General features: G+C 44.2%; 1 protein-coding gene across 2 annotated transcripts in view; it reads left to right on the plus strand.

The window, feature by feature from the left end:
* MYO1D (myosin ID) overlaps positions 1–27120 on the plus strand; it is a 160751-nt gene that overhangs the window by 59337 nt on the left and 74294 nt on the right. For both annotated transcript variants that reach the window (XM_075171202.1, XM_075171201.1), the window contains 5 exons: positions 4328–4494; positions 8893–9100; positions 24592–24815; positions 25933–26077; positions 26672–26776. In XM_075171202.1, the coding sequence (XP_075027303.1) occupies positions 4328–4494; positions 8893–9100; positions 24592–24815; positions 25933–26077; positions 26672–26776 (849 nt within the window). The remainder of the gene's footprint in view (positions 1–4327; positions 4495–8892; positions 9101–24591; positions 24816–25932; positions 26078–26671; positions 26777–27120) is intronic.

Raw genomic sequence — 27120 nt, forward strand, 5'->3', positions numbered from 1 at the left:
GCATCTCTAGTAAGTTATAATGTCATCACTGTGACTGATTGGACATAGCCAGCACAAATTTGTCAGTCCTGTGTCCTATCCCTTCTCTCATCTAACGAGCTATAAATTATGGAAAAGAAAGCTTTCAAGGAGGAGTTTGTTTAGGGTGCAATGACTTTAAACTGGTTTGTTTTCTTTTTAGCACTTAAAAATCTAAAAATTGCTCGGCTTGATTTAAAAAAAAAAAAAAATCAGTTGCAGTTAGGGATCTAAACAGCTTTCAGAACTGGGGCCTTTGTGTCTGTATTTCAGTTCTTCCATTTATAAAATGCAGCTCCCAGGCTTGACAGCCTCATGGTGCAATAATGGGAACTGCATAATTATGCCTCTGAAGAGCTGAGGCTGGTAAGATTGTAAGCATGGAATAATCTACTTTAGAATTTACCCTAGTAGCTGTCGCTGCTGAGAGGCTTTAATTACACTGTAATTGCACTGATAGATGATCTCCTGTCTGTGCAGGAACTTCCTACTTCTGTTTTCCAAAAGGAAAGCAGCATCTTGACTTCTCCCTTTAATATTAAATGCAGATACAGTCACTCCTCTTTGTGCTGTGCTTGAAGTCATATAGGTTTTTTGCATTGAGGTTTGTTGCATTTTTGAATGGCAAAGACTCGAATGACAACCCAAGCAGACAGCCTTGCAGTGGTGAGGGTAGTTTATCTATTAGCAATAACGAATAGCTGTGAACTGGACACTACAATGTCAGTAATGAACACGTGACACCAATTCCCGTGAGGCAGAGGGGTGGGGTGCACTCTTGACTTCATGCTCCTAATGACTTCTTTAATTTGGTTCCTGTGTTCGCAAGACGTCGCAGTTCTGTGGATCAAATGTAGAATATTCGTGATATCGATCTCGTCAAAGGATTTATATTCATTTGGACATCAGATGCAACACAACGGTATTGAGGGCAGATCTGGCATGGTCTGGCATCATTCTGATGTTAGTGACCCTGTTGCTACTGGGATAGGTCTGTCCTTAAGGGTGACCCATGTGTGGATGGAGAAGTGGCCCAAGCTGAATATTATTAGCAGGAGGGGATGGAGAGAACTGCAGACCATTCACCTTCACAGCTGCAGACTCTTTCACAGCTTCTAAGTTCAGCTGTAATTCAGGGAGTTCTCTGTAAAACCTGCATTTTCCCTAAATGGCTTATTTCCAGTCCTAGAGGAGACTTGTTCTAGCAGATGAATGACCTGGCCTTTGTTTCTTGCCGTACAACCGAGAGATTACAATACAGAGCTTAAAAACGGCAGGCATCAGGTCCAGCAAACTCCTACTCCTCGTCAGTTATAGCTGCCATGACCACGTCAAACCTACTTCAACACTGATTTGAAGTTCAGAAAGGGCTGCTTCTACCTTCGTAGTTTGACACACAATGTCTGAGAGAGCGTGAAGAGCGCCCATGACAGCTGCGTCCCCATGGCACAGCCAAGCTCTACAACTGAAGGAAAAATCATCACCCACGGCAGACTGCAACTTCTGAGAGATGGTAGGAGACTGTCGAGTGAATAAAGACCCTTGTAAACCTTCTTACCTTCAGTGCAGAGATAATTTTCAGGAGAAAGCCAAAAAGGTTAATATGTAAATCTCTTAAAACTGTTTAAGTTGTACCAGCACATTATATTTCATCATTTTCTCCGTTAGGAAAGGAGAACAAATAGAATAGGTATGGTTGGGTTGAATTACCGTGGCAGAAGAAAGTGCTCAGTGTGGTGGTGACCTCGGTAGAAGACCTCACGCAGAAGAGAGCTGTCGCTCGGCTGCCTGGTGTCCTGGGGAAGCTGTGTCCTTAGCGTCCCTTCCTTTTTTGAGCCCACCACTCTCTGAGGATATGGAAAGAAGAGCAGGATGAAGAGAGCGCTGCCCTACCAGCGGGCTCAGCCAGTTATTTGGAAGCGGGGCAAGATTTCTCCTCTGCGTGCACCTTTGCCTCAGTCTCACTGGTAAGGAAAGGAGCCAGACAAGACCGTGAAGGAGCTATCCCTTTGTGCGGAGAGATGAAGTCACTGCGGGAGAAGGGAGACGATGTAAGAACGTATAGTGCCCACACATCCTCCTGTTTACCCGCGCGCTCCCCGTGCCTACTTACGCGCTCCTGGTTGCTGCGTGAAGGGTAGGCAGCGCAGGGATGCTGCCAGCTCTTGTATTGGTGGTTGGCTTAGATTTTGCTCGCTCTCCTCGGTGCCGTATATTCCTACCCCAGGGACAGCCCTCCAGGAGAAAAGCACAGCCTGATGCCACTACTCGCATGTTTAAGAAAGCAGGGAAATGTTCCAGTCCAACACCTTCTCCAGAAGATCCAGTGGCTTGTATCAGTTTCAAGGATATGAGGCTCTGCTTTTCCAAGGCCTCCATATCTTAGCCCGTTCGTTACTCGTATTTAGCCTATTCATACTCATTAGTGAGTGGAAGCTCCGTGTGCCTGTCATTAGGGCTGCGTACCTCCAGGTTATGTCAGGACGAGCAGGGATATTCAAGGATGAATTCAAGGATAAAGGCCCAATTTTGGGCCTTTATATTATCCTGAGATTAGGTAAGTGACCTAAAATCATAGAAAATAGGGCTAAATCATAGACAAATCATAGAAAATAGGGCTAAAGGGGACCACGGGAATTTATCCCCTCTTTGAGGACGCCTCTGCCTCTACCTTTTCTATGCAAATGCTTGTTCAGGCTGTTCCTCTCCAGTGATGGAGGTTCCCCTCCTTTCCACAGGCATTCTGCTCCCATTCCTTGTTCTCCTGATGCTTAATTTGAATTTTTATATTGTAGTTAAAGCCAGTGCTTCTTTGTCCTAAAACTGAATATTTACTTTTCTTTATATCTACCCTTCAAGTGTATAAAGCCTAACGTTGGGATGGTTATGTGGCTCCTCAGTCCTTCAAGACTAAAACCGTATTTCCTCTGAGTGACATTTTCTGGATTTTTGATCTTTCTTGTTCTTCCCTGAACTGACTCACTGCCGTTTGCATCCCGCTTGAGCTGCAGTGCCCCAAACTGAATGTAATGTTCAGATAAGTAGAAATCTGTTGGGTTTTTTTGTCTTGCAGTTTTCCTGTCCCTGTCCCCCTTCCTTAGAAAAACACACATTCAGCTAGAACTCCTAGATCTTCTTTTAGCACTAGTGTCAAATCAGTTTTTCGTTCTTTTATTATACAGCTGTTTCTGCCTAAATGTGGAACTTTGCATTTGTCATCCCTAAATTAATACCTTTTTTTTTTTCTCCCCAGACCACTCCTCCCATTTGTTAATGTTGTGGGTTCTTGCACTTTGAAACTTTATATTGCCTACGGATTTAGTACCCACGTTGTACTCCTTCATTCAAATTACTCTTGAAACCATCCGGTAGTACTCGAACAGAAAGACTCCTTTGGAGAACTCTTGGGGTTTCCCTTTTGCGAAAGGGCCTTTGGTTACTCAGAGCAGTTTTACAGATGTTTCACAGCCACCTGTTTCATCTATTTGACGGGAAAATTGCTGAAATTTCATTCTTAATTATCAGTTGTTATGAAAGTTGACATCTTCTAATGTTAAGATTTCAGACAGGCTGCTTATCTCCCTTTATCATAATGTTAGCGTTGCTGTAAACTGCTTTCTGAAATGCTCCCGTTCAGGTGCATGTCCTCTGAAGCAAGTCTCTGGACATACCGTGACCTTCTGAGCTGGCTGGGATTCTTGTCTGAGTTCTCTCCTTGGCTAGTGATGAGACTCGGTGGGCGGTAGCTTTGCCAACCTGCAGAATATGCCACTCCTTTTGCAAGAGCTACTTAAAAAATAATATATATTAACGTTATAAGAATACAATTTTACCTTGAAAAAACTAAGACGGGCCTTTATGACGCTTATTAATTGTTTCTCCCCCCACCAATAAAGTTAGAAGTGGGATAGCAAGGGCTAACAATGAAGAGAAAGAAATGAATGGACTTCAAATCCCAGTGTGATGAAAGTGAATTACATTATTCTGTCTTTTGTGAAGGCTGTTTTTGTTATCGTCAAAGTCTGTAGAGAAGGGGGATGTGGAACTGGTTCTGATAGATGGCAAAGGACAGTCGAACTGGAATGGGTGACACTGATCCTGTAGCAGACGTCGTTGCACTGTGCTAAGGGGAGGAACGTGTTATGTGCCACTCTTGTCATTTCTGTTCTCTTGTAGTTCCTGTTAAGCAACCAAACCTCACTCAGATGACTGGGGTGGACTGACATCTCAATGTTTTCATGAGGAAACAGTTGTGTTTGCATAGACTTTTTTCTTTCTGAGTGAAACTCGGTTTCATTTGTCCCCTTAGGAACCCTATTATGTGCGTTGCATTAAGCCCAACGACAAGAAGTCACCGCAGCTTTTTGATGAGGAGCGTTGCAGGCATCAGGTTGAATACCTTGGCCTTTTGGAGAACGTGAGAGTCCGCCGAGCAGGCTTTGCCTACCGCCAAACGTACGAGAAGTTTCTTCACAGGTAAGAAGGGTGCTGGCAAGTGGCTCAGTTCAGCTCTTTGCAGGACGACTCGGCCGTTGGAATGAGGTGTGCGATCTGGCTGTCTCCCCTTGAGTGAAGGGTTAAGTCTGAAGTCCTCCGGGCTTGTGATCCTCACTCGTGAGCATATGGGTGGTGGTGTGTTTGGTTGAGTAGCTGCTGTTGGGTGTGATAAAACATGAGTCTGACAGGGACTCTGGTTGCTCTCTCGTTTTCTGGCAGCGGAGGGGTTTAGAGGTGCGTAGGTGGCACTCGGGCTCAACTTCTTTTGTGCTAAAATTCATCTGCTGTATTACTCTCTGCAGCAGCAACGTGTAATGAGGTTCTTCCCCAGAGCATAACCCTAAAACCAGAACTAATTAACTTCTGTTTTCTCTCTGAACATTGTTTAATTGTCGCAGAAAGAGAGACAGACAGACATTGTGTGTCTTGGGAAGTACTTGACGGCGCACAGTGACATTATGCGTGTGCAGGAGGAAACCTCTAGACTTTAAAACTGGAAGTCTGAAAAAGGGATAGTAACATGACCCCATTAAAACATGTTTTTGATACTACTTGCCCTCTTAATTCCTACCAGACTTGTGACAAATTAAATGTTTTAGATTGAAATTTATCTTAGGGCTTCAGTAAATTAGCATGGGTATGAAGAATTCAACCTCTTGCTGATGAAATAGTGAATTGATTTTTACTTCTGTTACTGCATCAGGTGAGAAGGCGGCCCTGAGGGTAGAAAAAAATTAAACTATTCGAGCAGGTGGGATGTCATGTGTTAGAAACAAAGATCTTTTGCTGTTCACGGTGGAGATTTGCCTGGATATTTCATGATACCTGAAGTGGAACGGGGTCTGGCTTACTAAATACAGCCTACAGTGTTGTCTATCGGTTTTCTTAAACATTATGCAGTGGTTTGAGTGTGCTTCTGCCCTCACACGTGGAATTCATTACCATTTACTCTTAAGATTTGTGTAATTACTAATATCAACAGCTGCTTTTGTTTTTAATGAATGTTTGATGAGCTCCTGTAAGCTTAAGACCAGAAGTGGTGTTTACAGCTGGTAAACCAAATTAGCACATGGCAACTGGTACAGCTTTCAGGCTATTGTAACATTTGTTCTGCCGGACCCTGGAGTAGGATTAAACACCTAAAGTGTGAGGTATCAGATGCTGTATTTGCATACTGCGGCACTGCTCCAAGTCCAGTCTATGCTGACTTTTCTAAATTAAAAAAAAAAAAAAAAAATCTTCCGGCCTGGGTATTGTTTTTATTTTTTCCAAAATTCTTTGTTCCTTGTCTTTGGGTGAGAGATATCCTTCTTAAAGGGGCTGGGGGATATGATTTGTGGTACAAGCTGCACATTTTTGGAGTGTTTCTGAAGAGGGCTCACAAGAGATTTCTGTTCCTTTATATTTAACTTATTGGGAGACTGGGAGCATGGAGGAGGCTCCAGGCCCTTCAGCTCTGGACTTTTGCACTGGGTGTGGGCTCGTTTGAAGATAGATGTAGAGTCACTCAGTGAGAGGCGATTTTGGGACATAACTTTGTCATTTGTTTGCTTATATCTGCAAAAAATATTATAAAAGTTCAGTCCCACAAACAGATGTTTAACTCCCTTACAGGCCCCTGAAGCTTTCGGATTTTCTGAGCCCAAACCAGATACCTGTGTTTTGTCTTGCTGATCCCTCTTAGAGGGGACAGGAGATACATATCAGGATATGTATAGAGAGGAGATACATATATGTATGTGTGTGCATGTGTGTGAGTGCATGTATGCCTCTTTTTTTTATATATATGTATGTGTGTATATAAAAATGTATAAAAAATAGCTTTCTGTAGGAAAAGAGTTTGTTGCTATTTAGCCTTAAAATACTGTAAGGTAGTTGATATCTTCTATCTACCAGTAGGAAATGAAGTGAAGTGAAGACCAGTGACGTTAAGACCATTAATAAATGTCCCTGTCAAGCTTTCCTTGAAATTAAGAAAACTTCTATTTGAGCTCTGTGCAAACCAGTCTGCCCTTACCAATTTGTAGAAAGTAAGATCTAAATATCTTTTTGTTGGACCAAGAGCCGTGCGTTTGCTTGGCAACTACATCTTCCAACGGTGTGAAATGCGCGTCAGGGCCATGTGTCTTAAATAGATGTGATGCATTCTTTTGTTTTAATATATAACTTACTATCAAAAAAAAAAGCTGATTGGATTTCAGAAAGGGGTATGTGTGTGGGGCAGGGGGAAGAACGGCGCCTGCGAGGCATCTGCCGGCATGGCCGTGTGTGAGCGTAATCCAACACTTTCACCATGAAGGCATCCACGTGCCTATTTCCAGACAATGTTAAACATAGCATGTAAACGACACCGAGAGAGCTGTGAACCGCACAGTGGGAAGAGAAGAGTATGACCCCGCTTCCCGTGCAGACCTGATATTTTTCATTAAAGCTTCATAATTTAGTGGCTCGCAAAATCTGGGTTCTTAGGAGAGCTATACTGAGAATCGTAAGCTGCAGTCGCAACCTCGTGTGTGCCGGGTGTTTCTACAGCTAAGCCCGGAGAAGAAGGAGGAGAAACAAAGGTGGTGTAGAAATGGATGTTTAACGTATAAGTGACCTTGAAAGCTGTCGAGATCTCCAGGCAGGAGAGGGGAAGGGTTGTGGTGTCAGTGAGCAGATTTATTTTGGGTTCTGCCTCACTATAATTAGCAGCGAGGTTGGGATTTTGACTTGCTGTGGCATCCAGGTCACGCTCTCTGCTGCGGGGAAGGAGTTCGTGGCATTGCGCTGGACGTGCCATGGGAGGAACAAAAGGATGCCACGGTATTCCACCGCCGGTCCCACCACCTTTTGCCTCGGGACGGCTTTAAACACCATAGCCCTGTGTTTGTTGTAATGGAGGAACAGAATTTAACATTTCTTTTGGGCAGGCTTTCAGTTCTCTGACATCTTTCCCCGTTTTTTCCCGGCCCCGTCGGCAGAGCAGGCCTGTTCAATAACGCGTGGGTTTGCACTGCCACTCTGGTTGTCTCCCCCCCCTCCCCCCCCCCCCAATGTAAATGTCTCGAGGTGGAAGATTTTCCCGGTGAATTAATTATTGCAGGAACATTTTCCTGATGAGAATAGGAAAGAGAAACCAGTGTAAAATATTTATGTCCTGTGTGTATGTGTATTTCAGAGAAGGAATGCTTTTGCCAGCCAACTATAAATGCAAAATCTTCTTTTGTGAGTCTGAAGAGGGTTTTTTTTATATACCTGTTTTATTTATCAGTAAGATCCCTAGTCCGCGTGCTGTAGCCCTCACGCTGATGGTGTTCCCTGCTTAGACGCTGTGCATACCTCCATTTTATCCCCTCTTCAACAGCTTATTCAAAAGGCTAATTTGATGAATGAAGGCGACACTGTGATGTATTTCCATTCAGGCTTATTTTAGTCTGTTTAGTAACTCCTGCAGTGCACCCACTCCCCAGTAAAAAGGTTTATTTAATAGCAGCTGAAAATTCTGAATGTCTAAAACATTGAGATTGATGCTTGACTTGGATTGTGGGCTTTTAAATAGAGAAGCGGTTAAGATTTCTGCATGCTTGTTTTATTTAGAACGTGAATGTGGGTACTATTACAGTGAAAATGTCTATTACATTTTTGATTATGTCCATAAATCTTATGCAGAAAATTCATTGTTGCTTTTTGCAATCGTCTATTCACCTAATCAGCACTTTGCAAGGCTGGTAAATCTCACAGAGAGCACAGGCTGATGCAGTTATTTTCGTGTTTGATTTGTAGTTGTCTTAGTTCCAATCCGCATTCTCTCTCTCTGGTAAAAAGGAGTTTGGAGAGTAAGGATGGGAGGGAATGATTGAACAGCGATTACAGGCAGTAGTGGTGTTTGCACAAACTGTGGCAGTCAACTATCTGCTACTTTGGTAAATAATAAAATTTGTTAGAAATGGCTACCAAAATGATGAATGAGAACATTACTTGCAGAATTTTTAAGTCTAGGTTTCTGACTGAACAATTGATTACAGTTGGCTTCTTATGCAGAATGTGAGCAAACCAAAGCTTTTCCTCCTTGCAAAAAAATATAAAATTGAATGCTGAAAGTGGGAATAATGGAAGTGCCCAATCTGCAGGAAAACAATGCCGAGGTTTGTCGTGTTGCATCAGTTCGGTGTTGATGAAGTGAGCTTCTGACAATATTTTTTTTTCAGCGTCTCACAAAATCGTGCCTCTCATATTAATTTTCCTTGGATTTTGAGGATCATGATTCTTACACAGGATGTCTTGAGGCTCTTCTATCTATAATCAGTTTTACTAGAACTTAGATCATAATTATTTCTAAAACACGTTGAAGGTTGGCCTTCTTGAGAACCTAGATGACAAGTTTACATTTTCCAGGTACAAGATGATCTCGGAATTCACTTGGCCAAACCATGACCTCCCTTCAGACAAAGATGCTGTGAAGAAGCTCATAGAGTGTCATGGATTTCAGCACGATGTTGCTTACGGCAAGACCAAGATTTTCATCCGCACGCCTCGAACTCTGTTCACCTTGGAGGAACTGCATGCCAAGATGCTTGTGAGGATTGTCCTCTTCCTGCAGAAGGTAAAGCTTAGTTTACTGCATTAAAAACTCAGTTCAAGTTCCTTAAAATACCTTTGCTGCCTTTTCAGGCTCGCTTGCAAAAGTGACAAGTCTGCACAAATTCTAGAATACTGCAGTTTGATTACTGCTTCATTTTTTTAAAGCTCCTTCAGTAGTGCTCTCAGTAGCTGCATTGAAGTCTTGATGTGGTGTGATGTACCATGAGCGATAGGACCTATAAGATTATTGGATACTGTTTAAAAAACTTGCTCTTTACTCAGTGAAAGTAGGCTACGTGGAAACTTAGAGGAGCTTTTATGGATGAATGTATGAGAGTGATGCACAATGGATGTTGAGACAGGCTTACATGTTTATTAGTGGATCCGTAGCTGATGGCATACGTAGTTCTAATGGTAAAACTCTTGGGGGTGCAGGGAAAGGAGTGAGAGGGGAGGACAGAGTGAGAAAAGGGGCAGGGAAAACTCTCCCCAGTGGCCAGCTGGGAAGAGAAGGGACAGGATCCCCAAATGAGCATCCTCCCAGAGCGTCCTTTCTGGTGCAGCAGGTGATCTCTCTCATCCATACCGTTCCATTAATAATTACTGAGTTTTTATCAGGACCTGAGTGAAATCCCCATTGTTTTTTCTTGTGATACTGTTAGTGGTGACTGAAGCACACAAGGACTGGGGGCAGATGCTCGTGCATATTGGTTTATTAAGCTTTGGGCATCCATATTACTGAGTCTCCTAATGTAAACCAAAACGTACAGCCGAGGGGTACAGAAAGAAGGGGCGATTTGCACACTAGTGGCAATCACTTCCTATAGGAACCTGCTATAACGTGCAATATTGGGGTTTGCAGGTGCAAGCCTAGCAGAGTTACAGCACAGGAACAAGGGCAAACGCTGCTGCAGAGGCTCTGGAAAACACTGCCCCAGTAGCTTGGGTGAAACAGGGGGAAAGACAGAACAGAAAATAGAAGGTCCTTAGCATTATAAAAGGGTAAGACACCTAAGGCACTGTGCAACACGACCTGTGCACTTGTCTTTCTCTCTGAACATGGGATTTGAGCTCGAGATCTTTCTGGTTTTCCCCTTAGGATAAATAATTTTGCATTCTGTGACTTCAGGGCAAACGCATTCTCAGACTTTGCTTACGAAGGTACTCCTCTAAGCCATGGGAGTTTGTTATGACTTGGCTAGCTCCTAAATCATTCAGGTGCTTTTTGGGGCCACAACAACATGATAGAAGCTGGTTTTGTAACCTCAAAAGCAACATACACCAGAGGGGAAAAAATACAAGAGCTGCTTTTAGTACTTGCTGAAAACTGTGTTGTGTATGAATGTGAACTGTCTAGGAAAAGAGCAACAACTTCTGACTTTCACAGCCACAGAAATGGTGGAACTGTCTTTGTCCTAACTGACAGGGGTTGTTGACTAGTTCAAGATTTTTAGCAATCTTAAAGTCTTAAAACGCATTTTTCCTTTGTCATTCTTGGAACTCAGGAAACAACAGAACTTCTGAAAACCTTTTTGCCCGACAGAAATAGAAACTGCTGACAGATGGGTATAAAAACTTCACAGAGAAAAAGCCTGCTCTAAAGCTATGCAGTTAACATCAGTTTGCACAAACTTTCTAAACCTGTTGGGCTGAATCTCTTTTGGAAGAGTAAGACCCTGAAGGAGAAGTTATCCACTGCAAGCTTTAGTAGTTTTGTGAAACACTCACATTTCTTGTGTTTACAATGCGTTTGATCTGATTCCCTTTCTGGAAAGCAAAACAATTTTGATTAGTATGGAAGGAGAAAGTGTCAAGTCCAGGGTTGCATCTCTGTTGGTATTTGTTGTGCCAGATTGCATGGTTTATCTTTAGTAAGGAATTTTGTAAGTTTTGTGTATATATATGTGTGTGATTAGTTTTTCTGGAAATGCAAAGCTCAGGCTGCTTAAAGGATGCAGGACCTGCCTGTTTCTGAGCTTTGTGCTTCAGCGTTTTCTTTCCCTTTTTTTTAGTGTTCTGCTTGCCCTGCTGATGAGCTTCACAGCAGCTTTCTTCAACTACTCGTCATCTTCCAGGTCTCTTCCCTTTTTCCAAAAGCATATTCTGGCTTATTCTTTTGGAGTGAAACGGGGCAGATCTGTGGGGCCCCTCTGTTAATGTTCTTCTGGATTATTAGTTGCACTTCCACCGTGCTCGCTCTGGTTTCTCGGGAGGAGTTCCCCCGTCTGCAGCCACTTTTCTAAGCACATCGGTCTTATTTGGCACATTCAGCGAGTTCGCTGGGTCATGCCATTAATCTGGAATCTCTCTTTCTTCCCATAGTGGTATGAGGCAAGCTAATGAGTTCCGTGTTGAATAAAGCTGCAGGGGGGACACCTTGCTCCCAGATGACCCCAGTTTTCATATTAAACGTCTGAGGAATCGAGAGGTGACCTTTTTTGAAATTGAAAGGTGCAGTTACTGAAGAATAATTTAAAAGACCCAGCCTGTCTGTGGTGTGGAAACAGATGATGTCTCACTGCAAGGTGAGCGCTGAAGCTCTTCCTTCAGATAAAATCCACCGAACAGTGTGAGGCACAATTTTGACAGCAACGTGTCAGTTTTTGTGAGTTGGCTGGCCTTTCCTTTAGATGGAAACTTCAGAATTATATAGTCTGGGTTGTGATCTGGACTGGGCTCAACAACTTTGGAGGAGAGCAGGGCTAAAGATTTTTTACCTCTAGAAGGTTAAGTTAGGAATAATAGATCAACTCCGGCTCTGTGAGGGATTTTGCTATAATGGTTTTGTGTGGCATCAGGCATGCTGGATTATATATAGAATAACTATAGTGCTTTTGGAGCTTCTCTTATTGCGACAATCGGCAAAAGTGACAAAAGTTAAATTCCCGGTGCGTGTTGTCCTATGGCTTCACCAACCTTCTTCCCCTATTTTCTCCTCTCCCTGGAGTGGAGAGGGACTAATGTAAGTCTATGTGGAGATGTCTTTCTCTTCTGCACAATAGTATTGAAAAGTGGAGTCATCTTTTTGTTATTTCTCCTTGAGAAATCTCTAGTGAGATTCTAATTTACCTAATAAAAGATTTCTGGGGAAAAGACAAGCTCCCTTCTCAAGTGCTTAAGGTACTGAAGACTGGATGAAGAAAACTGGATGGCCAGAGCTCCTTTTCTGTAGCTTAACCCCGCCGTGGTTCACCTGTATCTCTGTTTATGCTTACTGGATGTTCTTCAACCAGGCTCTCAAATGCTTGCAAAGTGATGGAGAGGAGCTTTTTAGAGTCCTGGAACTTGCAACTAAAGACAAGAAACACTAATGAATCTAAATGCTTACTAAACGGCTCGTCAACCAAAGAGCAGGAGTTGGGTTGATGTCTATAGGTGTGTAATTAGGTATGTTGTACAGAGTTAAATCTGGCTGGAAAACGTTTGAATTTTTCTCCCATTTTCTGTATTTCTCTTGTTTTGCTGTTGGATCTCGCTCTCGGCTCTGGATCAGATCCCTCCTGTGTTCACGCACCAGCCGTGCTCTGCTGCCAGTAGATGGGGCAGCTGGAGATTGGCAGCGCTGAAAAAGGAACAATCAACACAGTAAAAAATAAAATCAGAGTAAGGATCGGAAGAGGCCTTCTCTACACTCTGAAAACATCAAGGCGATTTTGCCTGTATCTTAATTTCTGTTCTCAACTTGCTTTCAATTGTTCACGAAAAACTCACATGAAAATGTAATTCTTGCTGCATTTTCCTTACTTTAGTTTTGCCTATAAGAACCGAAGGCCGAGTAAGGCAAACTGTGATACTTCTGAGAGTCACAAGATTATATCTAAAAGAAAAGAGAGAGATTAACTTGATTTTAAAATAATTGAGCCTTCTGTTGCACTGGAGTTCCTCAAATTTGAATTTAGGAAAAGGAAAAGACAACTGGAGAGAAAACGTGTTGTTGTGACAATAGGCACTTGTGTGATAAAAACTGAGGGAAATGTAAGGCGTAGCCTTAAAAGCAGCCGATCACAGTTCAATAACGTTTTTTTTTTGCAAAGGAATGCTTTTAAATGAAAGAAGAATCTGCATGTAATGCGTATAGCAGTTCTGTTTCTTGGTAGTTTAAATGTACGTCTTCATTTCTAATGATATATATTATGTGGTGTATTGCTCTCATACAAATCACAAGACTTTCAAAAAGAGATTCAGTAAATATCTCACTGAATATAAGATATCAGCTTTGTTGATAAACCACGACAGGGAGTAACCCTTAACCCTTAAAATAATTCTGGTTCCTTTGTTTAGCAACGATAAGAATTTGCTTCATATGAGTTTGGTTAAATTGAATTAAAACTGACTTCCAGTTTAAGGAGATAATTCTTTTGTTCCACGTCTCCTGGATGTCTTCTCCTTTTGCTTTATTTTCAACGTTCCTTTTTCTTCTGTGAGAAAATGTTAGTGGGATTCCAGGCTGTGATTTTACTTCAGACTGAACCAAGTCAGTAAGCAGATGTGATGCGATTTAACCGTGGCAACTTGCTGGCTCCAGGAGAATTTAGCAAGTGGGAGCTGTCCGGTATTAGAAAGCCCATATGGTGGTGGAGACATTGCTGTCAGAGTCAACTCGAATGGTCATTTTAGAAGCACCGGCTGAGAACATCACTGCTTTTTATGCGGTGCATTTGAGTTTATTTACTCTACCTGTGGTCTTGCCATCTATATGATTGTCTTCATGAATGCAAATGAAGCAGCTCTAATGTTAATAATAAAAATAAAAAATAAAATTAAAAAAAGCTGCCATAAAACCCCGTTGCTTTTTCTGCCCTTGGAAGCATTCCCACATATTCATTAGCTTTGCAGAATAGTGCTTTGTTCAAGAAAAAAAGCCCAGCCAGCCAGCACGTGCAGTATGCAAAGATGATGTATCTTGTCAATATAATTTAGTGCACTATTTCAGTGTAATTTTATCAGACCAGTACAGCTGCATATGGTAATCGCTTCACTAAATCTTTACTGCCTAATGCAGAGGAAGCAAGAATTGTCCTTGCATTGCAGCCCAGCACCTCCTTGGACAAAAATCCTTGTGCGCAGAAGCCCTCCAAGCCCAGGAGGTCAGTGCAGCTGGAAGGAGGCAGCGCTGGCCCCGGTGCATGCCGTGGGCTTCCTAACGCGTCCTCGTGGCACGGCCGAGCGGCCCCTCCGAGCCCGTCCCCCGGCAGCGTGCCTTTTGCCGCGGGCGCTGGGGTTTGCAGAGGCTGCTCTCGGGAGAGCTGTCGCTCGCAGCCCCGCAGCTGCGATTACCATGGCAACGTTCCCAAAACCCGGCGGGGAAGAGCAGAAAAAGAGAACCATGGCTGACTTGTCATATTTAATGTTTCACCTTCCCTTTCTTCTCCATCCCCATGAGTTCTTGAAGCACGGTGCGCTGGGGAGCATCACCACAAAGGGAAGCTTTCGTTCTGACAAAGGCGGCGTTTTCACGTCAGATTATGGATGGGCAGTAGTAATCTGATGAGGGCTTCGGTTCAGTGACCCAAATAAAAGGTGATGCAACGCATTTGCCATCCGGACTTGAAGGCGTTTACCATCTTGAGGGAATCTGTGAAGTTTTGAATATAAGTGGAAATAGGTATATAATTACATGTGGATTTGTACCGTGAACTGAGGCTTTGATCTTGAGAGGCTTTGGCAGGGAGAAGCTGTGAAAGGAGATGCTGTAGCTCCTTCCAAAGGAGCAGCATGTGGGTGCTGTGAAGGACCGAGTAAAATGAAGAATTGGATGTCCCCGCTGTGTTGACAGTGCCGCTTGCCGGTATGGCCAAGCTGATCTCTTAGCAGGCTGATCCGACTGCTTCTCCCGTGCTGCTTGCCTCCCCTGTGCCAGTAACATCACTTGTCTGCTTCCAGTGAACGCATTGAGGCATCTCAAAATCAAAAAAACCCACCACCCCTACCCCCAAAAAATACCAGAACAACAAAAACCCCACCTCTTACAAAAAAAAAAAAAAAAAAAAAACACAAAAAAAAAAAGAGAAGAGGCTATTTTCTGCCAGTTTAGCTGCACAACCAGCTCCCCTTCCTTCAGAACATTCATGCTGGTAAAAAGGAGAGTCGGGGACATGCCTGTGGGGGAAAGCAAAACGGGGAGAATTGGATCCTACCCTTTCAGTAGCAGGCGCAGTGGGGACCTGGGTACTTGCTTATTATCTTTTTCCTCCTCCAGGAAATGCTGTGAAAACATGTTCTGATCTAAGTAAATGTAAATACCCATTTATTCTTGAGCAAGGGACACCGTGTATGTGCATCACTATTTAAAAATATGGTCCAGCAATTTATGGATAGCACGGGAACTGCCTGTTCCAGGACTCTTGTGTTCCAGCTCTGAGACCTTGAGTTTCATGGCTGTTAGAGTCACTCTAGAACTTGGTTTGTTAACTCCCATGTATGTGGGGAAAAACAATAACAAAAAAAACCCCCAAACTCTTCCCCAAGCCTGTTGCCAGCATCACAGAGGATACGTTTGTGCTTTGGTGAGTGCATGAAGGACTTCAGTAAGCCCCGTCAGAAGCAAAGCGCCCAGCAGCAGCGGCAGAGCAGGTAACTGCCTGATTCTGTCAACGCTTCACCTTGGTCTTCTGCTTTTTGCAACGCTGCTTGTAAATCCTCATAAATGAGGACTGCAAAGCCAGCTGCAGAGCCTGCACTTAGGCGTTAGTGCTGCCCGCTGCTCGCTCCATCCTGCTTCTTCAGGTTTTGCTTTACTTGATTTCAGTTTGCAGAGCATGTCGGAAGGACTTTAAAAAGAATGTAAATTGATTTCCCTAATGGATCAGAGGAATTGAGGAATGCTGCGTCCCCGTGTCCGTCTGGAAATCGCAGTCTCAAATGTGGCTTTTTTTCCTCTCTTGAATGGGCTTCTTTCAGCAAACATCTCTGCAGTCCCTTGTTTGTTAAGCAAAGTTTTTGTAGTTCTGATCTTGTAAATTGAGTATTTCAGGCTCTAACTCCGTCCTTTCACCGTTTTGGTTTGTTTTTTTTTTTTCCATGCTCATTCATGCGTATCACAGACAAATTGGGAAGACCAGATTCTGCAACCATTGCTACTGATGCTTCCTTGTTGTTTGCATGGAAGGGAATTATTTTTTGTTGTGCCTGAGCTTTTCTTTTTGAAACGGTACTGATCTGCTGCACCTGGAGATGTCTTTAAGTCTTGTTTGAACTGTAAAAATACTGCCAGTGTGGTGTAAACTAAAGCAAGCCCAAATAGCATTCAGCAGCCTTAACTTGGAAAAGATCTTAATTTAACATGATAGTAAAAATACCAGGATCACGTGAACTGTGCCTATAATAAGGTAGAGATGCACAGACAATTTCTGTGCATATCTTCTTTCCCAACAGGACACTGCAGTATAAATCACAGTCCCTTTGAGGGGGTTTGCCACTCTTTCGTGGGGATGGGTGGCGAGCTACTCACTCTGGTTATGCGGCTTTGGGGCAAAAAGAAGCGTACAGTGATTGATCTGCGTTTGCTGAAATATTTCTGGATTTTTTTTTTCCCCCACCATGATTAAAACTGTCCTCCCTAGCAGAAATGTGTGTTTTATTGGTATTTGTGTCCTTTAGTAACATTTTCTAGGTCTTTGCATGGCTGTATTTTCCCCTGTATCTGCTCTCTGTCCTAGCAAGGCAGAACATCGCTGTCACAACTTCAGAAATGTAGATAGAGCTTAATCCTCAGCCGCTTCACTAAATAGATGTAGGTTTTAAACTGTGGCAGCTGCTGCGCCGTGTCAGACGGAAGGTCCGTCGGGACCGTGTCTCCAAGAGATGCCTCGGGAGGACAGCAGCAGGGCAAGTGTGCGTCGGGCCTCTCCTTCACACTTTTCCTTCAGACATTTGGACTTGGGATGACCTAAGCTGGGCATGGGTTTTTTATTCAATAACACCTGCTGGATTTCTTTTCCCTGAACTTGTCCTCAAACACATGCCACCAGCTTTTATGTTTTGTAGCCGCCTTTGGCAAGCTCAGCTAAGCACTGCACGGAGAGATCTTGCTGTGTTTGGGCCAGCTTCACTTGACACCCACTCATTCCTGTACCGACAAGGCAGGACTTTGCTCAGGACTCTGTGAACGTCTGTCCCATCCCCTCTCGGTCCTCTTTTCTCACAGAGGAGTGTCCTACCTTATCTAATGGAGATTGTTCTGTGCTTCTGGTTGTCCTTGCAGTCTTTACCAGCAATAAAACATTGAAGATCATGAAAACACCTGTATTTTGATATCTTCAGCAGTAAAAACTCTACCTTGAATTTTCACGGGACGAAAGAAGGTTCCTGCCTTCTAACGGCAGCAACCTTGTTCTGGTGATTGCAAACTTCTCCGCTTCCTTAATAGAGGCGCTTTGGCCGTTCTCTTCATCTGTTCATATAAACTCACCTCCTTTCTCCCCACACCTTCCTCCCCTGCTCACTGCCAGAGGCAGGAAATTCTGGAGAGTGCAGCCAGGGTGGAGTGATAGGGTGCCCTTTGTCAGGCACTGCTGCGGGCACCGGATGGACCTGGCAGCTCCTCACGAGTAGGACGGCAAAGAGCTTTCTTGCGGCTTTCAAGGCTGAACTGCAGCAGCAGCAGCTCAGGCTTGGCCTCGAAGGCAGGCGGGTGCAGCAGCATGACATTTGCTGCAGCCGTTGCTGGGCAGCAGAACGAGCTGCAGGAGAAGCCCAGACCAGCTCTGTTAGGGCTCTGCACGAGTCTCACGTGTGCAACTTGCTTATAACCGCTGTTCCTTTGCTAATTTTTATGTTTATTCTTGGACACGGTCTTGTTAGTACAATCTAATTAATCTCCGAGTGGGACCCTTCTCTCTTTCCTGGCTCGTGGAATATTGTTTCTATTAAGCAGAGCAATAGAACGAACATTGTTCAGCTGACTCATGTGAAAAGAGAAAATAGCATTTAGTAAATTAAGCAGCTCTTCCCACTCGCTGTTTATATGCTCTGTAATGTGATCTGTTAGAATGGGGAGGCTTTGATTTAAAATCATTTGCCTCAAACCTTCTATGGGGTCTGAATTCACCTGAATTGGGAAAACGCAGATCACAAATTGTGGTGTGTGCAAGTACCCGGTGGGTGCTGCTTGTGAATATTAGCCACTCCGTCATATCTGTGCTCTGCAAGGAGACGAACCCTTTCAAAAGCAATCAGGAATAGTATAATTAAAGCTTGCTTCAGATTTGAGCGTTTACTCAAACCGCAGTGCCTCAGAGGAGCCTGTGGCAGAACTGCACGCAGCTTCTGCCCTGCACTATTGACTTAAATATTTAATAACCTTTCCTGTTTGAGAGCCTTGAAAGCTGCGCAGGAAGGTTCAAGCCTGTGTGAATTTCTAGCTAGGTTTTGTTTTATTCTTTTCCGTTTGGATGCCCGGAGGGCAGCTTGTGCTAGGGCAGCATGAAATACTGATCACGAAACAGTTCAGGCTAGCGCGAAGGAGGCCTGGTGGGAGGAGGTGTGCTGTTACAGCAAGCATGAAATAGTTTTCCAAGGTTTAGTTAGTTGCAGAACCGCTCAAAAATATAACACTGAGGGTTTAATTCAGACAAGCTCGGTTTGTTGGCTGAATTCTCGGCATTTGTTTGCTTGCTCATATGTTTAGATTGCGTGCTGTGTGGGTTTTCCTCTACGTTTGCAGAGGTTGCAGCATCTAGGTCAAATCTAGATTATCCCTTTTTCCATGGAAAAACTACAGGCAAGGCGATCTCCGCATTCTGGGCCCACCCTGTCTGGTCTGCTGGTTTTCCTTCTGCTCTGAAGGGCCCATTTGATTGTTTTCCTTTCTTTCTTCCCTTTTTTTTTTTTTTTTCCTTTTTTTAATGGGAAATTCTGATCTTGGAAGCAGACTGCAGTCTGCAAATAAGCCTATAATGCGTAGATTGGTATATAGGATTTATATTCTGTAAGGTGATGGACGTCATCTGTGTTAGGTTTCTTTAATCTTAGAAACTTTGCTAGAAGGTCACTGAGGTTTTTAAGCTGATTCTAAAGGCATGTCCAGATCTCCTTTTCCATTCATTTGAATTTTAATTTATTAAATTTTAATCAAAAAGCACGTGAATTAAACGTACTTCAGAAAAGGTTACAGTACTTCCCATAAGATAAGTTATGGCTCTTGGATTGGATGAATGCTCTATTTCTCTTTCTGCAAGTCCCAGTTCCAGCAGCTGCCAAAGCAGCTGCTGCACTGGGAGGAGGGGGACCACGATGGGATCACCGAGCCCCCAGAGCTGCGCGGGAGGGTCTCTCTTGGTCCCAGTGGTCACTTCCACCTCGCTGGCCATAGCTGAAGGAGTAAAAGGGGCTATGGTAAAGGAAACAGCAAGGAACTCTTTTCACTGGAAGTGACCATAGAATTATATACGCTTTCTAATATTCAGGAGTTTCAACTGAATTTCTTGTGTTGTTCAGGCTTTGTTTTCCAAACTTTTCGTTTTTCTCTATCCATCCTCCTAGCCCTTGAGTCGTAATTTCACTTGCCCTCTTAATTTTTCTTCACCTGACCTTTGGGAGGAGAAAGCATAGAGGAGAAGGCAGAGGTATTGAAAGAGATGAGGAGAGACCATGGGTGGGGTTTGGATGGGGGGAATGTCGTTTGTTTGTTTTTCTTAAAAAGCCCGAACACTCCTTTTCTTTCCATTTTCAATATAACCATAGTTACAAGCCTCTGCTCTTGAGTCCTGGATTTGCTCGTGGTCCCCTTCCCTGCGTACACACATTGTGGAGCCCACACATTCCCCTTCCTACACCCTGCCCTGCCTCGTCTCCTTGGGCGGCTCTTCTTGTAGAGGAGCATCTATTCCATAGCATGTCCTGCACGATGTCTCTTCTCTTGCTTGGTCACTAGGCGCTGCGCTAATTGATGACAAAATCGATTGCTTTGGAGTCTGCTCTTCAGCGTGTCACTTCGAAAATTGTCATTGAACAAGCTTCTCTGTGAGCCTGGCTTCCTATGGGTTTGTCCTACGCTGCTGACACCCCACAATAACAACAGTCAGTTTTCTTCTTGTGACAGCTTCACTGCCAGCACTCTCCAGTCTTCCTCATCATACCCTTCCCTTGTGTCCTGCACACATCCCCACCTTCTCATCCCCCTGAAATACTGCCAGGTCCTTCTGGTATCCTCTACCTGTTTGGCTCGGCACGCAGCCTCATGTGGCTGTGCCTGGCTAGGAGCTTCGCGTGTGCTGGTTGGGATTTGGAGATCAAAGAAGGCAGATGGCTCTTGAGCTCATTCTGAAGCGTTTCCAGCAATGTCACTCTAATTGGAATCTCTCTCTACCCTGCTGTTGATTTTTCCTGAAAGATGTATGGGCTTGCCTCTTCTGTTCTGTCTTCTGTTCCTCTGTCAGATTTGGTTGAAGCTGGCTGGAGAGTCAGAAGATGCCAGGGCAATCTCGAGAGGTCAGGACTAAATCTTTAGTCTCATTTCTATGGGAAGCCAGGTTAACCAGAAGTGAAGCCACAGAAAGGTGGCAAGGGAACATCATTTTATTCTTGCCTGTAGGAGGAACGATACGGGGCACTGCGATTCTCAGGCCTGTTTACTCTATCCTCGCAAGATTTGCTAAATGCAGGTGCTGAAACTACCAGCTTGCTGGTGTGTAGCTTTGATTTAAGTTCAAGTGAAAGCTGCTCACTGGTTATCGAGTTTCAGAAAGGTGAGGCATGAGCTGTTGAATCCTTTCCAAACTACGTATGAAAATGACTTGGACGATATCTTGGGTACAGAGGGCCGAAAGAAAGAAGGAGAATCCTGGATACACAGATCTTTTCTGTTGGGTTTTTGGTATGCTGGTCTCCTGTATTTGGCCATGGCTCTACCATTGTCCTCCAGCATATAACAGAAAAGTGGCTTTTGCAACATGAGAATCTGTTAAATGCCATGATAAACTTAGCTCTGGAAATTTGATTTTTTTAATTTCATTTCACAGTGCTTAATGTTCTTGAGTTATGAACTGGAGGTGGGGGGAAGGATTGGAAAGGCACATTGAGAGAGGTAGTGCTCTCCAGTATTCAAGTCTGAGAAAGGTGCGTGTTGGTGGGAAACACTCCAGCACCCTCGTTTGTCTTCTGTGTGGTTCTGACCCATTGCTCACAACTACACAACGCAGAGCACACAAAGTGGCTGCTGAACAAGGAGTTTGTTGCTTTGACAGCCTCCTCTTGTTTGTAGGTTTGAACGGTCCATGTTTCTGGAAGAGACTGCTAGACCATCGGGCAGTCGGCTTGCCTTGGCAGTTCAACGTTACTGATGGACTGCTTTAAGCAGAAATGAGCCCTGGGGTTGAAAAGAAAAACACCGAGCCAGAAAAACAATTAATTTTAAAAATATTTGTACCCCATTCCCTAGGAGAAGTTTGTTCCTATCTCTGACTTTCTCCTTAGATTTGGGAGGAGCTGCCATTGTGGCTATTAGGAAGGTTCTTACTAGGAGTGAGATTATCCAGTTATGACAACTTGATTTGAGGACATGCTTTTCATTAATAGTTTACTGCTTGCGTGTAGCCAAGGGGCATGCCTCGGCTGGGTAATTGGATTTGGAAGGCTAGTGTTTGTAGCAATTGTGACACTTCTTGCTGCGAAGCCAATTTCTGCAGCGATGCAGCTGATACAACATCGAGGCAATCTGTTACAGCGCCTTTGTTCCACGGATGTCTGGCTGGTGTGAAAAATAACCACAGCAAGAGACTTTCCTCAAGAGCATGCCCACTTCAACCATAAGGAAGCAAAAATCAAGACCTTGTTCTGTATCTAAAAACAATTCAAAATATTTTCGGGAAAAACTGACGGCGGTGAAGCTCTACAAAGTCTTTAGCAGCTTACACAAATTTACCGTGCATGTTCATGTCTTGAGATCCTTTATAACATTCAGAAGGCTGTTTAGCTGCGACCTGGAACCTTTTGTTCCTCATTTCTATTCTTATTAAATTAAAAAATGGGAAGTTGGCAGTAGGTTTTTACCCAGCTTGTCTTGTTTACTGTCCATACATTCCTTGCAGGTACATTTTGTGACACTTCAGTCTATGTTTAAAAGTCTCAAGCAATCCAAGTCGTCTTCACGTCTCTTTAAAAAAAGGGCACAAGCTACTTCTTTAGACGCTCAATTATTTGATCCTAGTTGCCGATTCTGTCAAATTCATACGGTTTCTGAATCTGATATGCCCTCAGACATGGAAATGCGAGGTTTAAATCAGCCTTACACACTTTGGGTGATATCCAGGCCCTGTGCAAGTCGGTTTTAGTTTGTGGCTTCAGGAAGCCCTGAGCTTCTCAGGAGCCCTGATGCCCTTTATATGGCAATGTTCTTGTATCTCTTTGGGATATGCAGGTTGTCTAGAACTAGAACTACAATTATAACTGAGTGCGCTAAAAGTGATTGCGAAGAAGAGCATATGTGATGCAGAGGATGCTGCTTTCCCTCAATCTGCCTAATGATTTCAAAGAATAAATAAGGAAAGTGTTATATATTCTTCTATATGCATGCAGTGTTGAGGTTTTCAGTACCAGTCCTCTGTTCACCCTTTAACTCGCGCTTTGTCTTCCTGCCCGTTCGTTTGTCTGGTCAGTACGGCAGTGCTGATTTTCTGCCAGGTCACAGGGACCGCTTTTTGTGCTTCCTGCTCTTACCTTTCCCGTGGCTGTCCCGTGTCCTGCCTCGCTTCCCCAGCTCTCCCCCTCGACCGCTGAAACAGTCTCTATTCCCACACCCTCCTTAGGAGCCTGGCTCCTGGCAGGGGCTGGGGTCTGGTAAGGAGCACGTTGCCTTCGGTCACCTTGCGTGTCTTGAGTTGCTCCCTTGCGTGTCTTGAGTTGCTCCCTTGCGTGTCTTGAGTTGCTCCCTTGCGTGTCTTGAGTTGCTCCCTTGCGTGTCTTGAGTTGCTCCCTTGCGTGTCTTGAGTTGTTCCCCTAGTTGCTTACTTTGCTTCATTTTCCTACACCTTGTTGTCCAGGATCATCTCCCTCCTCCTCTTCCTACCAACAATATACAACGTACAGTGTAGGAGTGAGCTGGGCTCCATCTGCTTCTCAGCCGTATGGGACTTAGCAGCTGCAGTTTGGCCTTCACCGTGCTAAATGATCCACAGAAGAAGGTTTAGGGTGATTTCATAGTGTTTTGAGGACCGGTTTCTATCTTGGAGTAGAATGTTGGAGGTTGTAGGCTTACAGTCATTTGGACACGATAAAATACAAGTTGAGGGATGGATTGGCTCAGCCTTACCTCGGATGTTTGGGCAGCATTGTGTAGGGTCTTGACTCTGTTCTGGTGTGCTAGAACACAAATGTGCTTTACGGAGCATCAAACGCACCAGTGCAGTGGTGGGTGCTCCAGCAACTCCCAGACTCTGCCGGAATTACGTGAATGGCGTCTGTGGTGAACGGGAGATACCCCATGCAAGGGCAGTGAGGCCAAAGGAGAATGAGGAGGGGTTATTCTGACGGAGGTTGGAAGAGGAGAGTCCTCTGCTTTTGAGAGGTTTGGAACCCAAAGGCTCTATTTCCTCGTTGGATTTTGAGTGTATAGAGAAGAACACCCCCTCACATCTGCTATACTGCCTGCTACATATAGTGTTTCTCAGCCATTTATCAGGATTATCAGTAAAGCTGTCAAGAGAACCTTTGACATCAGCTTCATAAAGCGAATATCATGTTGGAAATTGCCTCAGGTAATTAATTAATTCTTCTGTAAATAGAAGGCTTGATATGCATCAATGGTGCTATGGGATGTTTCTCAAGAGGGAAATAAACTCTCCGGCAGGGCCCGTAGCGAGCAGTGAAGCACTCTTCGTATGCGGGAGACTCATTATCCTTCCAGTTTAATTCTACAAGGAAACAAAAATACAATCTTCATCTTGGCAGATTATATTAGAGGGAAAGTACAGCTGTTGACGAATCCCTCAGGGACGCGCCCGTCAGCTCGAGAGCGCTCAGGTGAATACGCATTTCTCTGGTTACGGGATAGAAACGACACAACCTGCCCAGCCCGGCTGCGCGCTGCCGCGCTTCGTCGTGCCTGGGGTCTTCACGTTAGGAGTGGGTACAGTCACGTCAGCGCTGCAGGCAGTCTTCCTGCGCTACGTCCCGGAGCGTCGGAAGGAGAAGTCCAGAACGTGGCCCGTGGTGCTCTCCAGGCGCAGATAAGACTCGCAGTGGTGCCGGCAGAGCCGGCCTCCCGTCCGGCAAGTTGGGAGGACATCATTTGTTTGGTGTATTTGCTTGCTTTTCAGCACATGGCCTGAACAGATATTCCCCAAATTATTTTCAAAGCAATCCTGTTTAATCAGTGTTAAAATTGTTTCTCAATACACTGGTAAACACAATGGTTTTTTCAGTGATGTTTTAATTGGATTTGATTGGCGCAGAGAAGTCACTTCCTTTAAAATAAAAGGAATATATTTGTGGATTTGAGCAGTATAGGAGGAGTACAGAAAGAAAAAGAATATCCTACTTTTTATTGCTAAAACTGTCTTCTCCGCTGACTCTTAGGTTTGGAGGGGCACTTTGGCTCGCCTCCGCTATAAGAGGACAAAGGCTGCCCTCACGATACTCAAGTATTACCGCCGCTACAAAGTGAAGGCCTACATCCACGAGGTTGCCCGACGCTTTCACAACGTGAGGCAAATGAAGGACTACGGCAAGCACGTGCAATGGCCCGCTCCGCCGAAAGTGCTGCGCCGATTTGAAGAGGCACTCCAGGCCATTTACCACAGGTACAAAGAAAACCTCCCGTCTTCTCGGTCTAACCTAGAGGAGCAGACAGCTGCTGCTTGTTCCATAAAAGTTGGCAAAATGACTGAAGAACATGAGCTGAACGTGATAGATTAAGAAGTCAGTGGCTTTGGTACCCTTGACCAGGCGAATAATTATTCTGTTTCAAAGATTTAGTCAGGATGGAGGTTGTATTTCCTTGCTTGGCCCTTTCTGCTTGGTTTCAAAGGAAGAGAGCCGCTGCTGTTAGACAGGGGGGAGGAAAGGAATCTCTTCGACTTTGTCAAGATTTCTTATAGTAAGTCAGTATTTTCTGCAATAGAATAAGCAATGTTCTACCATCCACCTGTATTCTATGTGCAGAAGAGATATTTTATACTTTTATTACAACCTCCTAATATCTAAAAGCCAGTGACTGTTTCTCTGGTAAGTTGTAGACAGAGAAGTTTCAATTCCAATTTGAAAAATTCTGGAAGTCACTGAACAAGAGAAAGGTTGGCTGGATAGGGCCGCTAGAGATCTCCAGTCCAGCCATCTGCTTGAAGGGGCATTACCACCAGCGCTAGACCAAGTCAGCCTTGTTTTTTTCCCCAGCTGTCTCTTGAAAGCCATCCACAACCTATCTGCGTAGAGAGTCCTGCCTTCTGAGTAAGCTCAGTTATCATAACTACAAAATTTCAGTTGCTAAAAAACTTTCCGTAGCATTAATCGTGGAGACCTGGTGTTGCTGCTGAAGGTTGGAGTGTGGTGTGGAGTAATGGATGAGCTACCCTGCCCTCTTTCAGGTTACAGTTGGTTAGATTTCAATTGTAGGGCCAAATTCAGCTATTAAAGGAGAATGATGTTGTAAATGAGCCAAAAAATGGGCTTGCGAAAACTTTATTGCAAACAGATGTGCCGGTAGGGGCAGGGGATGGGGAGTACACCAGCTGAACTTGTTAGAGTCAGAGATGATATGTGACTTTAAAATGATAACTGACGTTTCCAGCTTTATGAATGCGATGGAAGGACTTCTTTTCCCCTGACATTTATAGTCTAAGGGTGCCCTTGTTGTGCTGATCTGGCAGAAGGAGTCTTCGTAGTACAGACTGTGGAACTGATTCAGGGGTTTTGCGGCAGGTGGAGAGCAGGTGAACTCATCCGGAGCGTTCCACCAGAAGTCCTACCTCAACTGAGGGCCAAGGTTGCTGCCATGGAAGTGCTGAAGGGTCACAGAGCTGATATTGGCCTACAAAGAGCATGGGAGGGGAATTACATCGCACTGGTGAGTACAAGTGAAGTGATCGATGCAATGGCTGGGGCTTAGGATGCTAAAAGGGTGGAAAATTGAAAAAGTGAGTATTGGTTTCTTGGGAGGGAGAAGTACTTTGAAATTTCCTCTGTAAATGGGTTTATATAGTTTCAGAGTCTTTGACTTCTTCTGCACTAGGAGTGATTTTTCTGAATACTAAGCCTAGCTTGAGCATGACAAACAGCTTTAAAAGATAATGAGTAATGCCATCAGCTGTCTCTTCAAATAGCCAAAGCTAGGAAAGAAGTCGATGTAAAACTAAAATTCTAGATATAATGGGATGTTAAGAAATAGCATAAAATGCAAAAGAACAAAGAAATTCTCTCTAGGCAAGTTGCATTGCTTCCTTTTACTCCGTCCTTCCTTTAAGCATTTTGTTTTGTTAAGGCTTTTTTTCAGAAAGCGTGTAAAGCTCCAGATGCTCTGCCGCTCTTCAGCGAGGCAGGGACTGGAGGAAGCCTTCAGACGAGGTGGTGCAGCTGCAGTCCTCTCTGGCCCGCCGTGACGTAATGCAATTATTTTCTTCAGTAAGCAAGAAGAGTTATGTGCCTGTCTTTGCTCTTTCAGAAACCAGATAACCCTCAGACCACGGGCTCTTTCATCCCTGTTGCCAATGAGCTGAAACGGAAAGACAAGTACATGAACGTTCTCTTCTCCTGTCACGTCCGCAAGGTAACCGGCACGTGCGTGGTCCGCAGACACGTGGGCTGAGTGGGGAAACTTCTTGTGGTCGAGGTGGAATCCTGGGAACCCAAGGGCGAGGGGGTAATCCTGGAGAAGCTTTAAGAGATGGCAGTTCAAAGCCGTCCTGTTTCAGTACCAGGGGTTTTTTTGATGGATACGTAACTCTGACCCTATTGCACCAAAGGGTGCTTGGTTGGAGCGGCATCTGTGGCCTCTTCGTGTTGGAGACATAGATAAATTCACTTGATTCCAAGTAACTGGTTTGGGTCTGACTTTTTTCATAGCAGAATGGTTTTTTTTGTTAAATTGGTTGGAAGGTTTAAAAAAAACTA

The sequence above is a fragment of the Calonectris borealis genome, chromosome 22, assembly GCF_964195595.1.
Source record: "Calonectris borealis chromosome 22, bCalBor7.hap1.2, whole genome shotgun sequence".
Taxonomy (NCBI): domain Eukaryota; kingdom Metazoa; phylum Chordata; class Aves; order Procellariiformes; family Procellariidae; genus Calonectris; species Calonectris borealis.